This window comes from Ascaphus truei, chromosome 2 (assembly GCF_040206685.1).
Source record: "Ascaphus truei isolate aAscTru1 chromosome 2, aAscTru1.hap1, whole genome shotgun sequence".
NCBI classification, from domain to species: Eukaryota; Metazoa; Chordata; class Amphibia; order Anura; family Ascaphidae; genus Ascaphus; species Ascaphus truei.
The window spans coordinates 238,090,908-238,109,179 of record NC_134484.1 but is presented as its reverse complement, the minus strand read 5'-3'; the positions used below and the strand labels follow the sequence as shown (position 1 = coordinate 238,109,179).

Genomic DNA, 18,272 nt, shown 5'->3' with positions numbered 1-18,272 from the left:
CCTTCCCCCCTCTTCACAGCTGTTCAGGCTTCCCCCCCCCTTCTCTCCTGACTCTCTCCCCCCCTCTCTTTTGACTCCCTCCACCCCTCTCTCCTAACTCCCTCCCCCCTCTCTCCTGACTCCCTCCCCCCCCTCTCTCCTGACTCCCTCCCCCCCCTCTCCTGACTCCCTCTCTCCCGACTACCTCTCTCCCCCCGCTCTCCTGACTCCCTCTCCCCCCCCTCTCCTGACTCCCATTCTCCCCCCCTCTCTCCTGACTCCCTCTCCCCCCCTCTCTCCTGGCTCCCTCTCCCCCCCCTCTCTCTCCTGACTCCCTCTCTCCCCCCCTCTCTCCTGACTCCCTCTTGCCCCCTCTCTCCTGACTCTCTCCCCCACCCTCTCCTGACTCCCTCTCCCCCTCTCTCCTGACTGACTCCCCCCCCCTCTCTCTCCTGACTGACTCCCCCCTCTCCTGACTGAATACCACCCCCCGCCTGTCCACTGTGCGCTGCCATCTTACCGGGGGCAGCTGCAGGAGGAAGGGGGTCCTTCCGGGGGCTGCCCGCCCACTCGGCGCCACCGTCTTACCGGAGGCAGCTTCAAGAGGAAGGGGGTCCTTCCGGAGGCTGCCTGCCCACCCGCCGGGGAGGGAGGGAAGTGAGCAGCGGGGAGGGAGGGAAGTGAGCGGCGGGGAGGGAAGTGAGCACCGGCGGCTGGGGCAGGAGGGCCGCGTTTCCCCTCCGTCCGGGAGCCGGTGCAGGGCGGCGCACGTGAGTGTGATGAGAGAGAGAGACAGACACACAGTTGGGTGATTTCATAGAGCCACCAATCTGTTGGGTGATGTCATAGAGCCACCAATCTGATTGGCCAGAGGCTGAGGACCAATCAGATTCACTGCAGCTAGTACCAACCTTTCAATTTTATATATTAAGATGTGTTGCTTCAAAAATCTTTTTTTCTACATTGAAATGCCGCTCAACCCCTTGATTGCCAGAATACACAGTAGGCGGTACCACAAACCCACGCCTCCTCCGGCAAGTTGTGATCCTGTGATTGCCCCTGTCCTGAGCAATCACATGGATGTTACAACGTAACATGAAAATAAGCAAAAAGGCACGATGTACAGCAACAAGGGGTTAAAGAAACTGGCTAATAAATATTTTATATGAAAAAATTGCTATTGTAGGATATGTTTGCCTGTAACCTTATTTTGTATTTTATATTTACATGCTGTATGTGGGTGTATATACTATATGGTGTTCCCATCAAATATGTCTTTACATTATCATCTATCAGAAAACACATGGTTACAGTATTTATCACACACAAAAGTCAGCTTGCCTGTAGTTTGAAACCAAAATGATTGTAGATTCTTAAATACTCCAAAGGCAATCTTCTGACTACAACTAAGAAATGCAAAGACCAAACAGGTTATGGATAGAGTTGAATGACAATAACAGGATAAAAAGCCAGGGAGCTCATGCACGAGCGGAGAGACTTAAAAGTCTAAATATAGTAACAATGTAATGTCTCTTTAAGTAGCAAAGAGACAAGGGAGAGGAAAGGAACCGTAATGACTCTTATATAAAAAAGATCCATATACACACACACTATCTACACATACAGTACAAAGGACACCCGCACAGCGGAGCAATGAACCACGGTGAGGTGCTAACTAGGTAAGAACATGAATGTATCATTGAGAAAAGGAAACCTAGTGTGTAAGCACTCTGTCACAACTGAATGTATAATGAGTAAGTTAAAATACTTTATTAATGATCAATGAATAAAAGAAGGGGATTTAAAAATAAAATGTATATCAAACACACACATGTATATTTACACACGCACTATACACACTACCACTGACCACTGACTAGAGCAACCTGTAATTCATGTGCAACACAGTGGTCTTATCTGACCTATAATTGCACATGACTATATACTAAAGCTGATATATATTTTGCAAAGCGTTATAGAGGGTGTTCGCGGACCGCGGGTCTACTTTAACCGCGACATATGACACTCACCCCTTTACTGCAGGAACCGAACGGTTTTCAGCCCTTTTCCCTATCGGTGTCTAGGCTAGCAGTACCCTCCAGTCACAAAGCTGACTTAATCACCACTTGTAACAGGGGACTTATCCCTGTTCAGTAATGTGCCTTTAATTTAGCAGTGTGGTAGTTAATTACTAAACACCACCTGCCTGATTAGATTGTTTACAAAAAGCCTGCCTTTGAGACAGGAAGTGACTCCTTAGCTCTGACTGAGAGCTGAACTTTGGAGCTGACCGGTCTTGAGCTATGCACAGCAGAGCTGATTTCAAGACACAGGGAAAACTACTACACCTGAAGCTGAACCAGGAAGTGAGAAGATTTTCCCTCAAAAAAAAGGAGGTGGAGGTGCAACTCAGTCCCAAAGAAGCTGAACTGGTGACTCTGTGGTGTGGAGAAGCTGCAGAAAGACCACTTCAAGAGCAGATAACTCTAAGGGCTAGTCCTAACTGCTCTACAACTGTTGCCATACACTTTGTCTACAAAAAGAGGAGTGCCCGACGCAACAGAAATCTCAAGACCGCGCACGCGATAAAAAAACTTTACGTGGAAAAAGTCCTCCTCGAGCGACTGAGGAGTGCTGATCTCAAGCATTTTCGGGAAGAGACAAAAATAAACTGGAGAAAGGGCTCCAATCCCAGCGGGACAGAGGGTTCTCTTCCTCCATCCACTCTCATTCAAGTCACAGAGATATCTAGAATGAGAGTGGAAGGATGGGCTTTGGCCGTGGTAAGCCCGAGCTTCCCACAAACAGGGGAGGTATGTAACAGGGGACTTATCCATGTTCAGTAATGTGCCTTTAATCTATCAGTGTGGTAGTTAATTACTAAACACCACCTGCCTGATTAGATTGTTTACAAAAAGCCTGCCTTTGAGACAGGAAGTGACTCCTTAGCTCTGACTGAGAGCTGACCTTTGGAGCTGACCGGTCTTGAGCTCTGCACAGCAGAGCTGATTTCAAGACACAGGGAAAACTACTACACCTGAAGCTGAACCAGGAAGTGAGAAGATTTTCCCTCCAAGAAACAGATAAGACTTTTATTCTTAAGAGACTGCTTATATCTGCTTATTTTCATGCTATATGTTTTGGGGCTGCGAGACATGCTTAACTAATGGAGATGTGAACTAATTGCATAGGATTTCACTAGAAATACTCTCAAGTGAATGGAAGCTTTGTCCCCCCCCCCCCTGTGTTTGGATAATTTCCTGATGAAAAGGAACAAGCACAATAAAGCCTATTATAATTTCACATTATAAAGCCTCCTAATTGTGTACCTCTGTGAACGTCCATCTACATTTGGTGTCCGAGGTGGGACAAGAGGTGTCCTTGTAGTTAAAAAGTTTTTTTATGTGAATTTTTTTTTATGCTTTTTGCCTACAAACAGTCTGAGAAAAAAAAAACCTCATGCAGCAGAGATCAGAGTTAAAGGGACACACCACTTAAACTTACACTGCATTGAAACTTACAAAACCACAGATGGACTCTTTGCCCCAATCCCAAGAGGAGAGAGACTGCTGAAGCAGCTAAAACTTTATTTGCCTATCACAAAGCGTAATATGGTCATTGAAATAGGGGTTTTGCCTTCCAGCCATAATCAGGGTTCAAGAAGTGAGTCAGCCCTTAAAAGGGATACGTGTTTGTTGTTTTCAAAAGTTTCGCTGAAGCAGTGAATACAGATGGTGACCCACGAGTGGTACTGATTTTGCAAATAAAGGTTGCCACAACGCATAGGGCTACCAGCTGTGAATGGAGTATATGCAGAAAAGTGTGAAAATTGATACAAGACTGTGCTGAAGCAGGGGAATTTTTAGCAAACAAATGCTGAGTGTAAAATTGCCCTATAAAGGAAAAGGTTTTTTCAAAGCCAATTGCTGAGTGTTGAGTCCACTGCAAAGAATGTTTTTTTTTCTGCAAGTAAAAAAGTATGCCTATTATCTTGGGAGCAAAACAGACACCCAAAGTGTGAAGTGTGAATGCCATAATACCCAAAGATGAGACTGAAAATTACTGAACTCAGGCAGAAAACCAAATTATGTTGCTGAAGCGGAGGGATTGCACCTAGCAAGTAAATGGTGTATAGCAAATAGACTTTTTTTTACCTAGCAACTGCACATCTTGTATACCTGATAAAAGAAAATGCATGCACAGCACTGCTGATATTGAAAAAAAAAATTACCCAAGAAAGAAAAGTCTACAGAGATGCCTGTGAGAGCTATGACCTCTACAAGCAAAATATGCCCATCTGTAGGACTACCACAATTGGGGGTTCTAGCAAATACAGTGGCAACAGCTGCAATAGTGCCTCCTGAGGTCAAGAAGAAAATTACACCGGATAGCCTAAAAATGGAGGACAAGATTCAGCGTTCCTGTAATGAACCCTACCCCACGGAAGAGTGGCCCTTCCAGTCCAATAAAGAGGAAGACATCTCTTACGGGGAACCCGAACCGAGTCACACCCACAAAACACCCCAAGAATGGTGGGGGTGCCTGAACTCGGCACAAACAGAAAAGACCGCTCCCTTTGATGACGTATATGATCAGCAGGAGGCAGAGCGGGAGCAGTGGATCACCGAATATTTCTGTCAGCTAAAGCAGCTGCAAGAAAAGTCTGGCGTATATAATGAAGCTGCTAAAATTTCAAATGAAGATGGAGACCCCAATATCCCTGAAGGGACGGTGTCATCCAAATCAAAAAGGCGGAAAAAGAAAAGCAGTTCTTCACTTACCGTGGAAGGAACAGACACGTCCGCAGATCCTGTGGAGGAAAAGGGGGACCGAGTTGCCCTGCAGCCTAGAGAAAATGGAGAATTCGTCCCGTGGGTAACCGAATATCCAGAGGGCCCAAGGCAGAAGTCGTGCACCCCAAAGAAGTGTCTGTCCGGTGCCAACAGTGAGGAACCCTCAGCCAACCATCCCAGGGAAGTGGAGTCGGAGCCAGTGAGTGACGATCCCTTGACCAGCCCTGAAGATGCACTGCAAGCTGCCAGGCATGACTGTGATCTACTCTGTGAAGAATTGGAAAGGGAGAGAAAAAATAATGCTGAGCTACAGAAGACGGTGCTCGCAATTTACTCTGCGGCCAAGACCGAATTGGAGGATCTCAAGACTGAGCTAGATACTGCAAAGGCTACTATTTCCGCCATGGAGGAAAAGCAGAGCCAATCTGATAAAATGGTGGCTACGCTAAAGCGGAAGTATGAGGAGGCACTGAAGCAGATGACAGTCTTCCAGCAAGAGGTTCACACTCGTCGCATAGAGCTGAATGCCTCATAACAGGAGGTCAACAGTGTCCGGATAGAGGTGGACGTATCTCAGAAAGAGGTTCAGACACTCCGCAGAGCACTGGATGCCTCACATCATGAGACCAACAGTGCCGCACAGACCTGGAAGTTTCCAGAAAGGAACTACACAGTCTCACTGAGGAGCTGGACATTGCTAAAGAAACTATTGGTAATCTTGAAACAGATCTCAAAGTCTCTCAGAAGGAGCTTCAGACCCTCAACCTAGAGAAGGAAGTCTCACGCCAGGAGATTGTCATTCTCAAAGCAGATGTGCGTAAATGGAAGGAGGACTGCAAAGAGGCCCTGAAGAATATTTCCCAACAGTACAATTAAACTGTTAATCATTACGTTTTATGTAAACCATACCTCCTTAATTTGTAAACCACCCCATGGCAATCCTAAAAGCCTGCGCCTGCATTTGCAATGTGAGCAGAAGAACTACACTAAACCAATTACCCCCACAGTCATCATAGTTTTTACTCGCCTATAAAAGGTTTTTAGTTTGCCATTTGTACACACATAAAACATTAAGTTGCTAAGTGTCAGAAATTAATGTAAATTCGATCCCATTCCCTGTATTGATTTATCCATTTAAAGAGTTAAAGGCACCAATAAGTGTTAAACCAGATGTGTTAGCAAAAGAAACATAGGACTGCAATACATTTAATGCAAATTAGGCAATTTGTTAATGAGCAGCACAATTTCCAGTCAATTTCAAGTTCGTAAGGTATAAAATGTGGCTGCTACCCCGGATGCACTTACGTCACTGAGGAAGCTAATGCGAAACGCGTCTGACGGCTTTTGATCATCACAGGCCACCGTAGTGAGGAACTGAAGTTTTTCCAGATTGGCAAGCATCTCGCCTGGAGCGCATGCGCATGCGCGACGGAACGGAAGCCGTGATAGAAGCGTGTAAGGAGAGAAGCAGACAGAGAAGGACCCAGTTCATGCACGAGCTTGTGGAGACGTTTCCTGTCATTGGCTGCACCCCAGGCTACTCTACCAGCTGGAAGCCAGGCTACACAAGACTACCCATCTTCTAGAGGGACGCTCTGTGAAGTCTGAACACATCTCCTCCCTATGCCAATATTGTTTGGCCGCTTGTGAGTTTTTAATCTCTATTTATCTTTGTTTAAATAAACATTATTACATTTTTTTTCCCTTCTCTTCCCTATTTTGAGGAATCATCAAGGGGCCCTTTTACTCCCCCCCCCGCCCTTCCCCCATCCACACCAGAAGATCAGCCATCTGATCAAGATTAGACATCTAATGTGAGTGTGTTTTCTTTCCCATCATTTATTTATTCCTTTAAGAGATCTAAGGAATCCATATGTGTTGAATTATTCCTTATTGTGGTCCCCTATCTCTTTTTTACGTTCACATATGTCCTGGAGCAACAAGCAGAACAACGCGCCTGAGGATCCCCCCCTTTCCCATTTTCTGAAGAATACAGAGACTGAAAAAGGAGAAAATTCAAGATTAAAAAGAGAAAACTTAAAACTGAAAGAAGAAAAATTTCAGTTAACAGAAGAAGTCAAGGAAAAGTTTGACGCAGAGCACCGACTGCAGAACCAACTGCAAGGTCTGCTTACACACCTCTAGTATTCTGAGGAGAAGCAGCAAACGCTACAGGAAGAAAAACTGCAGGCTGCTAAAGAGGTACAAGCGCTGCAGGAATGTCTGAATACCCAGTACGTCCCCACAGAGCAGTATGAGGAGCTAAAGGTCACGCTGCATGTCTTCAGAGCATCGTTGGAAGCAGAGCTTCGATACCAGGTGACTCTGTATGAGAGAGAGCGTGAGAAGGCTCAGAAACTGGAGCAAGAGCTGGAGAGACAGAGAGACTGTTCCATTCCCTTGAGTCAGTACACCAAGGAGAAAACAGACGCAGCGGCAACCTTGACGACAAAAATTACAGAGCTCCAGTATATGAAGGAGACTCTGATACAGATTCCTCCAATACAGTAAAAGGTATTGGCTCTGCCCAAGCACCAGTATCCCACAGTAACTAATGCCCATGAGGACAAGGGTACAGTGAGAGTTGGGGACTCCATGCAACTTCAAAACAAAATTACGAAGTTTGAGTCACCTAAGAAAGCACTAGCCAAACCTACAGCTGCCCAAAAGGCAACAAACAGAGGTAGGAGTGCAGAATCAAAGCCAGAAGAATCCTTAGCTGAGGAAGCTGAGAAAATACAGTAGGACGTTCTCTGGAAAAGGAGGTGGAGGTGCAACTCAGTCCCAAAGAAGCTGAACTGGTGACTCTGTGGTGTGGAGAAGCTGCAGAAAGACCACTTCAAGAGCAGATAACTCTAAGGGCTAGTCCTAACTGCTCTACAACTGTTGCCATACACTTTGTCTACAAAAAGAGGAGTGCCCGACGCAACAGAAATCTCAAGACCGCGCACGCGATAAAAAAACTTTACGTGGAAAAAGTCCTCCTCGAGCGACTGAGGAGTGCTGATCTCAAGCATTTTCGGGAAGAGACAAAAATAAACTGGAGAAAGGGCTCCAATCCCAGCGGGACAGAGGGTTCTCTTCCTCCATCCACTCTCATTCAAGTCACAGAGATATCTAGAATGAGAGTGGAAGGATGGGCTTTGGCCGTGGTAAGCCCGAGCTTCCCACAAACAGGGGAGGTATGTAACAGGGGACTTATCCATGTTCAGTAATGTGCCTTTAATCTATCAGTGTGGTAGTTAATTACTAAACACCACCTGCCTGATTAGATTGTTTACAAAAAGCCTGCCTTTGAGACAGGAAGTGACTCCTTAGCTCTGACTGAGAGCTGACCTTTGGAGCTGACCGGTCTTGAGCTCTGCACAGCAGAGCTGATTTCAAGACACAGGGAAAACTACTACACCTGAAGCTGAACCAGGAAGTGAGAAGATTTTCCCTCCAAGAAACAGATAAGACTTTTATTCTTAAGAGACTGCTTATATCTGCTTATTTTCATGCTATATGTTTTGGGGCTGCGAGACATGCTTAACTAATGGAGATGTGAACTAATTGCATAGGATTTCACTAGAAATACTCTCAAGTGAATGGAAGCTTTGTCCCCCCCCCCCCTGTGTTTGGATAATTTCCTGATGAAAAGGAACAAGCACAATAAAGCCTATTATAATTTCACATTATAAAGCCTCCTAATTGTGTACCTCTGTGAACGTCCGTCTACACCACCTCTATCACACTTATGTACCACAAGGGATATGTATTGTATATAACCATTATGTTATGCGGAGGCACACTCTAGTGTTTTGCCTATACCACATGTTGGATGCGAACCTCCCAGCATCTATACTGCACGTATTTGCCCCTACCACTCCTTTTGTCAGCGCTGTGAGGATTTACACTATATACCAGGTATCTCCTTTACTGGAGACTAGCTGTACGTACACCCCTTTGAGGATATATCATTATCCCCTCTATCAGCCTAACAACCGAGCAAGAGTATACTATAATACATTATCTGGCTGGCACCACATGCATGATTACCCGACTGTGGGGGTTTAAACTAGCCATTCCACTGTACATACTATGTCATCCTCTGTAGGCTAAAACGGCGCAAGGGGAGATACTTTTACTAGTATTCATCTCTAGTGTCATCCTCACAGCCTGAAATCTCGCTTAGCAGTACTAAGAAGGTTACCTTTGGTTCACTATCGACCATTTACTACAGGTAGATTACACAGATCAGACCTGTCTCCGCTATTTATGCCCAGGAATATTAACATATACACCAAACTAAGTCTACGCGAACAGCGCGTTTACAACTACACGCGCTGATACATATTGGGACAAGACTTTATCTACACAGTGGTCCCACTACGACCCCATCCCTATATCTATAGGCGGCTATAATTATAGCAAAGATCCTGAAAATCAATCAAGGATCTCCATATGTATAATCAACATAACTACCCAGAGTTATGTTACAAATGACACAGTCACGTGCTGTTTGATATACATTTTATTTTTAAACCCCCTTCTTTTATTCATTGATCATTAATAAAGTATTTTAACTTACTCATTATACATTCAGTTGTATAGTTGTCTCCATAGGGAGAAGGACTGTATCGCTACCACACTGTACCAGCACTTACCTACAGTAGGAGCGGAACCAGGTCCTATTCCTCTGTTCTCATGTCCCATGGCATCCTGTATACAGATATTTGCATACATAGGAGACTTGTGATGATCCTTATATTCATAGGATAGCCTGGGGTGTAGTGTTGTGTGATTTGGGCTTTGCCCTTTCCCTCCCACCCACGAGTGAGGCACTGGTTTCAGCTATTGATGGGATACAATGATACAATTATGCCTATTTGTTGCTACTGTTTCAACACTCACTACTAAGACTTTAGGCTAGGGATACAATCGCATACTAGATATATGGTTTGATTGTGTCTATGAGGTGGTGCAATATACTTTGTATAGTGTGTGTATATGGATCTTTTTTTTATATAAGAGTCATTACGGTTCCTTTCCTCTCCCTTGTCTCTTTGCTACTTAAAGAGACATTACATTGTTACTATATTTAGACTTTTAAGTCTCTCCGCTCGTGCAGGAGCTCCCTGGCTTTTTATCCTGTTATTGTCATTTATTGATGCATATGTTTAATAAAAGTATTTTAGTTATATTAGTGAGTGGCTATATAGGGGTTACACCCTAGGATTGAATCTTTCCCAGCCCTCTTATGTGAATAGTGAGTGCACATAGGTTACTTTCTGTTGTCTGTCAACATCCACCTCTATGCGTATCTATTTCCCGTATGCACCCTATTCCATTGTATATTATGTCATGTATGTAGGTGAGCGGCATTGTCTGTGTTTATTTTCTATGGATAAAGTTGTTCAGAAATCTTCAAATGTGCTTCTTTGACATTATTAAAAGAAAATGTATCTTATTTTACGTTTTTGCTAATTGTTGGACAAAATTTGAGAAAATACACTAGTGTGCAACATTTTCACCAGATTACTGTGAAATGTTGTCAGATATTGGCAGTAAATGGCAGCCTAGTATTTAAACGGGGACATGACCTTGCACATTGACTTTTAATGCTTGGCAAACTTGGCCGTTTTTGGGAAAATGTTATTTTCATGAATTTAACCTAGTTTTTGAAGTTCAGCAAAAAATAATAATTTCTGAGCCTCAACTATAACTTGCATGATAAACACGTTTGTGTGCACTATTAAGGACAGATTTATTGGAGGGTATAATAAAGATTTTTAAAAAAAATCACATTGTTACTAGACTCATATTTTTGCTTTTAAAGCTGCAGACCAAACAATATCCCACATGTGTTTTTTTTTAATAAATCAGTTCTGTACTATGAGAAAATACTTGTAGCATTGAAAAAAAAAAAACAACTCTGAATTATATTTTTTATGTATTATAATGTAACGAGCATTTTATGTCTCTATAGCAACCATTTACAAAGACAGATCTTCTTCCTTTTTGGGCCCTGCCCTTTCTCTAGTACTGCACCAATTGTATCTAGTGACTGCCTGGTCACATGATCTTCCCCACAGAACTTTGTATCGTTAGTCCTCTTCTGCTGCACTGACAGCAATTTAGTGAACCCCGAGCCGAATCTTCGCTGATCTATCACTGAAAACGGATCGATCGGCAACTTAGCTAATTACTTACCCTTGTGTGGATTGTATTGATGCACATATTGAAGGAGGGAAAAAATGCACACAAAAAACGCACAAAAAAACGCACAGCTTAGACTGCTGCTTTAATGTAACAGAAATTGGAATTTTGATTATTTGATTTTAAATATCTTAAAATGCATTTGATATCACCTATTTAAAAAAAAATCTAGTGTTTATTTTTTATGAATTATCAATAAGGTTAAGCAATGACAAACCCTAGAGTTTGAAAGTGTCGCTCTTAACTACCCTTGAATTTTATTGCAATAAGTCTATCAAGATTTACTTTTTTCCTCATTTTACTAATACAATGTATCTATTCTTTTATGATTTAAGATATATTTTACATTTAAATGAATACAAAATATATTTATAATACAATAGTTTTTTTAAAAAACTTATTCCATTATAATGCAAGGATAGATAAGAGTGCCGCTTTTAGACTCTAGTTTTGGTCGCTTCTTTACCTCATATGACTTTAGCACCTCCTTATTAAAGTAGAATGACAGTACCTGTTAATGGACCAGGAGTGCTCCCATTGTTCTTTTTGTTTAATGATTGATCACTTCAGAGAATCCCAGTGTCTACGGAACATGTATTTCTAATTGATTTCCTTAAACCAGACAGCAAGTGTTTGATTTTCTTGTGTTTGTCATGAAATCATAATCTGTGCACTTTTATCCCACAGGGCAATGATGTTCGGATAATAATTGGGCAGTTTGATGAGCACATGGCAGCAAAAGTCTTCTGCTGTGTAAGTAGAACTGTACTGTAATTGATACTTTCTAATTCATAATATAATAATGAGATTGAGAAATACAGATATCATTTCAAATATTTCAATATAGACTATAGCACTTGTAATTGCTATAAAGTATATGATTTTCATGGTACAGTCGGCAAATTGAAATGCAGATGTCCTGTAGCAGGCTTCATTTTATCAGCATGCTTCAGTTAAATTGTAATCTCTATGGGGCAGGGGTTTCCTGTTTGTTGCACTTATTGTATTATAATTCCCTATACTGTATTGTCTCTCTTGTAAGTGCTGAGTACACTGTAGGCACACATACATATATATATATATATATATATATATATATATATATATATATATATATATATATATATATATATATAAACCACAATACTGAGTTAAGTTATGGTGAGTAAAAAAAGTGACAAAAACCCTCCATAGGAAAGCAAATATGCAAATATAGCTGTATGCTCATCTGCATGTCTTAGGCAGGTCTGCAACCCCGCCTTTACCCATTATAACCCAGCATACAGCACTTCCACTGCAGCAAGGGATTCTGGGAAATGACATGCAAATGAGCACACAGTGTCACTTTTTGCCTCAATAACCATTTTTAACATGGTTCCCTATAGGCTTAAGCATGGACACAGCTTTGAGCACAGCCAGGGTTAAGGTGCATACCCAGAAAACCACCCACAGACAGCTGTTTCGACCTTGATGGGTCTCATCAGTGTGGGGTTGATTTTACTGGGAATGCAAGAGAGGCTATGGGATAGGCTAAACCACAATACTGAGTTAAGTTATGGTGAGTAAAAAAAGTGACAAAAACCCTCCACAGGAAAGCAAATATGCAAATATAGCTGTATGCTCATCTGCATGTCTTAGGCAGGTCTGCAACCCCGCCTTTCCCCATTATCACCCAGCATACAGCACTTCCACTGCAGCAAGGGATTCTGGGAAATGACATATACTATGATATAATACATATACATATATAATACATATACATATATAATACATATATAATACATATACATATATAATACATATACATATATAATACATATACATATATAATACATATGCATACAGCAAATACAAATAATCACTTATGAGCACATGCACATGTCTCGGACAGGTCTGCATCCTGCTTTTCACCGTTATCTCCCAGCATACAGCGCTTCCACTACAGCAAGGGATTCTGGGAAATGTATTTATTTATAAAAATGTTTTACCAGGAAGTAATACATTGAGAGTTACCTCTCGTTTTCAAGTATGTCCTGGGCATAGAGTTATGATGAGAAATAATACATGGTTACAAATACATACTGTAGTTTCAGTGATTGAAAAGGGTTATACTTTATATACAAGACATTGCATGCACAGTAAGAAATAGTATAAGTTACAGGCGTACGTAACCGTTACAGACCAGATTAAAAAGTGAGACAGCTTTAATTTTGAAAAAACTTCGACTGGTAGTGGCTGTGAGAGTCTCTGGTAGATTGTTCCAGTTTTGTGGTGCACAGTAAGAGAAGGAGGAGCGGTCGGATACTTTGCTGAACCATGGGACCATGAACAGTCTTTTGGAGTCAGCTCTCATATGATAAGTGCTGCATGTGGTAGGGGTGAGGAGCTTGTTCAGATAGATAGGTAGCTTGTCCAGAAAGTATTTGAAGGCATGACAGGAAAGATGAACTTTGCGCCTAGACTCAAGTGATGACCAATCTAGTTCTTTGAGCATTTTGCAGTGATGTGTTTTGTAGTTTCATTGGGGAACAAAATGGCATATTGAATTATAGAGGGTATCAAGTTTGCTAAGGTGGGTTTGGGGTGCCGAGCCGTATATTGTGTCCCCATAGTCGATAATTGGCATTAGCATCTGCTGTGCGATACGCTTTCTGACCAGCAGACTTAGGGAGGATTTGTTCCTGTAAAGTACACCTAGTTTGGCATAGGTTTTGGATGTCAGGGTATCAATGTGCAATGCAAATGTTAAATGGGAATCAAACCGTATTCCCAAGTATTTAAAACTAGTAACAGGAGCTAGGGTGGTATTAGCGTTGGTTCTGATCTGGAGCTCAGTCATTGGAAGCTTTAAAAATGTAGCCTTGTTCCCAAATACCATTGTTACAGTCTTGTCAGTGTTTACAAACAGTTTGTTTTGGGAAATCCAATTTTCAAGTCTCAAAAAGTCAGATTGAAGTATGTGTTCAAGGTCGGAGATGCTAGGGCTGTGTGCATAAGAGTGTCATCTGCATACATGTGTATTGAAGCTCCCTTTCAAGCTGTAAGAAGATCATTGATGAACACTGAGAAGAGTAGGGGCTCCAGAACAGAGCGTTGCGGGACACCACAGGTGATATCCAAGGGGTTGACGTTAGAGCCTGAGATAGACACATGTTGTGATCTACCTGATAGGTAGGAATGAAACCAGATTAAACATGTTTCCCTATTCCAGACACTGGAGTTTGTTAAGCAACAAAGTATCAAACAACAGTATCAAAAGACTTTGCAAAATCTAGGAATATTGCACCAGTGAGTTGTCCCAGTTCCTTTCCACACTGGATCTCATTGCAAACATTTAGCAGGATAGTTACCGTGGAGTGGATGGGAGCAAAAGCCAGATTGGAATTAGCTACGGAAATTTGTCTTTGTTTAGTAATCGCTTAATTGGGAGTAAACACATTTTTCCATGACTTTGGATAGTATTGGGAGAAGAGAGATTGGCCTGTAGTTTGAGACCATGTTTTTGTATCCGCTTTTGAAGATTGGGACAACTCTGGCAGTTCTCCAGGTTTTAGGGATATGGCCTGCAGACAGACATGTAAATGAGCACAAAGATTCACCTTTTGCTTCAGGTCCATATTGACATGAACCCCTATGAGCTTATGCCTGCTGCATTACACAGCCTTTCAGTACAGCCTGGGTTAAGTGCAAAGCCAGTAAACCTACTCACAGAGAGCTTTTTCGACCTTTTGGCTCCCATCAGTGTGAGGCTGGTTATACTGGCTTTGCAAATTGAAGCTGGGATAGGTTTCAACCACATCTTAGATAAGTTATGGTGGGTAAAAAAGTGACAAAACCCCTCCACCGTATAGAATACAGCACTGTCTCCATAGTAGGTAAAAAAAGTGTTGGATATACATACAGTGAAACAGAAACATAATCAGGTATAAAAACTATTAAGAGTCATTGAAATACCAGACCCTCACAGGAATCACCGGTTCAACAAGATCCCCGCAAGAAAGCCCAGCCAGGCTAGTAGTAACAGGCAGGTGTATTCCCACGATTACTTAATCGTGGTGTATTGTGCGAGTCAAAATGTGGTGTGGTTTAAAATGTTTTCATTTGATAAAAATATGCAGATATTCTGAAGCAGTTTAGCATATTATGGACCAAATTCAATATACTGTGAAGCTACTTTTCTGTGCTGTGAAAAGATTTAGTCTACTGTAGTCGTTTTAGATTGTAAGCTGCTTGGAGCAGGTCCTTCCTTACTTACTGTACCGCTGTATGTTAATGTTCTACAGGGGTCATTCATCCAGCTCCGTTATGGGTTAATGGACCTTAAAAGGCGTTAACTTTCACTCAAATCAATGGAAGGTAAAACCTGTTCAGGTGTATTAACTTGTAGGGGAGCTTGAGCTTGTTGAATCAAGGGGTATGTATTTTTATTGTTACTGCTTTCACACCTCATTGTACAGCACTGTGGAATATGTTGGAAATAATAATGATAATTTGAATGGAGTTAAACTCTTCTGCTGCACTGAGAAGTTGCTTCACAGCATATTGAATAGGTGTCTGCAGTGACGCCAACAGCTTTCACAAGGCCCAGGACTAGAGTTTCCAATGGGGGGCCCCTGTGTTGGTGGACTTATGAGACCCTCTTAAATCCTCGCCCTCACACACCTCCTTGCTCTCACCCCTCTATATTTCTCTCCCATCTTACTCTTCCTCGCACCTCTCTCTCTTCCTCCCCTCCTCACATTTCTTCCCCTCCTCACACCCCTTCCCTCTCTTGCACCCCCTCTTTTCCTCCCCGTCCCTCTTTTATACCCATTCACTCTCCTCTCTCTTTTATACTCCCCTCTCGCTGCTCTTCCCTCTCTTACACACCCCTCTCACTCTCCTCCCTCTTAAACCCCCTCCCTCTCTTACACTCCAACCTCTCCCTCTTCCTATTTTATATCCCCACCTCCCCTTTCTTGCTCATTTACTCCCCCCCTTTCACTTACTCCCACTTCTTACATTCCTCTCACTCCTCCCTCTCTTACACCCTATCTCTCACTCTCTCTCCTCTTCTTATTCTCACTCACACTTCCTTAATCTACGTCCCTCTCAAATCCTACTTCCCCCTCACACTCAATACCCCCACACTCAATCACCCCATCCCCTCCTCACACTGAATTCCCCTCTCCCGACACTCAATGCCCACCTTCAGTCCTCACACTCAATACCACCCACCCCTCCTCACACTCAAAACCCCCCTCCTCACACTCAAAACCCCCCTTCCTCAAACTCAATACCCCCCATTCCCTCCCCACATTCAATACCACCCCTCTGCTCCCAACACTTAACACCCCACCGACCCCACTCTCAATGCCAACCCCTCACCACACTCCATAACATACACATTAATTTTACCTTGCGGGGGAGACCTCCGGTGCTGCACCGATCCAGTGGGTGGATGCAGAAGTTGGACCCAGCTTCTGGTGCTGAGCAGCGCCTGCGGCGGGAGGGGGGAGGGCTTTGGGGGAAGCCTGGGCCGCAGCTGGGGAAAGCTGGGTCCTGACAGCCGGATGTGGAAATTGGACCTGAACTCTGACCAGGTCCCCCCATAGCTGCAGGTCCCACCATAGCCACAGGGCCCAGGACAGTGTTCAACAATAAACTGCTGCCCTTTTTAAGCATATTTAAATATCTATCTGCATTTTAAAAATGACAGTGAGAAATAGAGGATTTTAACCCCTAGCGATGCTAGCCAGGAAATGTCCATGTATTGGATATGCAGGTTAAAGCATTTGAATCTTCATAATCTTTCCAAACAAAACAGCTTATTGAACTCAGAGCTCCAAAATCCACAAAGTCTGTGATGGATGTATAACTCTGTGAAAGTCCCATAAACACCACTGTCTGTAGACTCCCAATAGCCTATGATAGGTATGTCTTATATGGGTGTCAAATGGCTATGTAGGAACTAAATGATAATAAAAGTCACATAAAATGAGCAACATATAATGATAGGGTTACTCACTGATGACCATGTGGAGATCCGGGTGCTGTTGGCGTGCTCCTACCAGAGGATTGCAGCATACAAAGGTCGTGAGAGGCTGTGCAGCTGCCTTGGAAAAACTTATGACCACTACTGCAAAAAGTCGAGGTACAAAAATGTATTGAAGGCACATTTAAAAACAGTAAGAGAACACTCTTACGTGTTTCGCGTGGTCACCCAAGCTTTATCAAAGAGCGCCGATACGTCATGAGTGAAGGGAGGGGATTATGGGTATTTATGTGATTGATCGGTTTGTATACCTTACTCTTTGATAAAGCGTGGGTGACCACGCGAAATGCGTAAGAGTGTTCTCTTACTGTTTTTAAATGTGCCTTCAACAAATTTTTGTACCTAGACTTTTTGCAGTACTGGTCATAAGTTTTTCCAAGGCAGCTGCACCGCCTCTCACGACCTTAATCTGCATTTTAAGGTCTAAAATGATGGGGTGCAGAATATGCTCCTCCCTCTTCACAAGTAATATATAGATTCCCTACATCAGGATTCATGAAGTTCCTATAAGTGGTATCGGAGCTCGATCAAGCATTAAATGCCATTGATATAATAATAATAATTTGGTCTTGTTTAGCGCTGCTAGTTTTACGTAGTGCTTTCTAGAGAAAATTTGCAGATATGGGGCAGTCCCTGCCCCGTGGAGCTTACAATCTATGTTTTTTGGTGCCTGAGGCACAGAGAGATACAGTGACGTGCCCAAGGTCACAAGGAGCCGACAATTGGACCAGGTTCCCCTGACTCAAACTCAGTGCCAGTCAGTGTCTTTACTCACTGAGATGCTCCTTCTCCCTATTTCTTCCTTATTGCCTGCAGTGCTGTTCAAAATGAGTCTCCCCTTAATTCAAAGGTTCTCAACTTCAGTCCTCAAGAACCACCAACAGGTCAGGTTTTAAATCTATCCCAGCTTCAGCACAGGTGCCTCAGTTGTAGACTGGTCTTAATTACTAGCATGCTCCCTTGTACGTGCCCTCATTTTCTAGGTTCTGAATTCAAAGGATAAGTAAAGGATAAATAAGGTCAAAATGCTCATCCTAAATAAAGCTTGTTACTTTGCTCTTCTTGCCATATCTACCTCAGATTATGATCACACACATAATTACATTTTAATATGATGATCCTCACTGATGAATAATTTATATTGATGTGTACTTAACTAGAGGGAAATCTGTCCAACAAAACTACCTAAAAAAAAGAAATTGTTATCTGGGAAGCTGCTTCCAAAAATTCATCATGCGTTGTGATTAAGGAGAATATTTACAAGTTAA

The 18,272-nt window shown here is 42.7% G+C and overlaps 1 protein-coding gene across 2 annotated transcripts in view; it reads left to right on the top strand.

Moving 5' to 3' along the window:
• The window catches only part of GABBR2 (gamma-aminobutyric acid type B receptor subunit 2), a 1,005,342-nt gene that overhangs the window by 517,019 nt on the left and 470,051 nt on the right, over positions 1–18,272 (top strand). For both annotated transcript variants that reach the window (XM_075585987.1, XM_075585988.1), the window contains exon 5: positions 11,658–11,723. In XM_075585987.1, the coding sequence (XP_075442102.1) occupies positions 11,658–11,723 (66 nt within the window). The remainder of the gene's footprint in view (positions 1–11,657; positions 11,724–18,272) is intronic.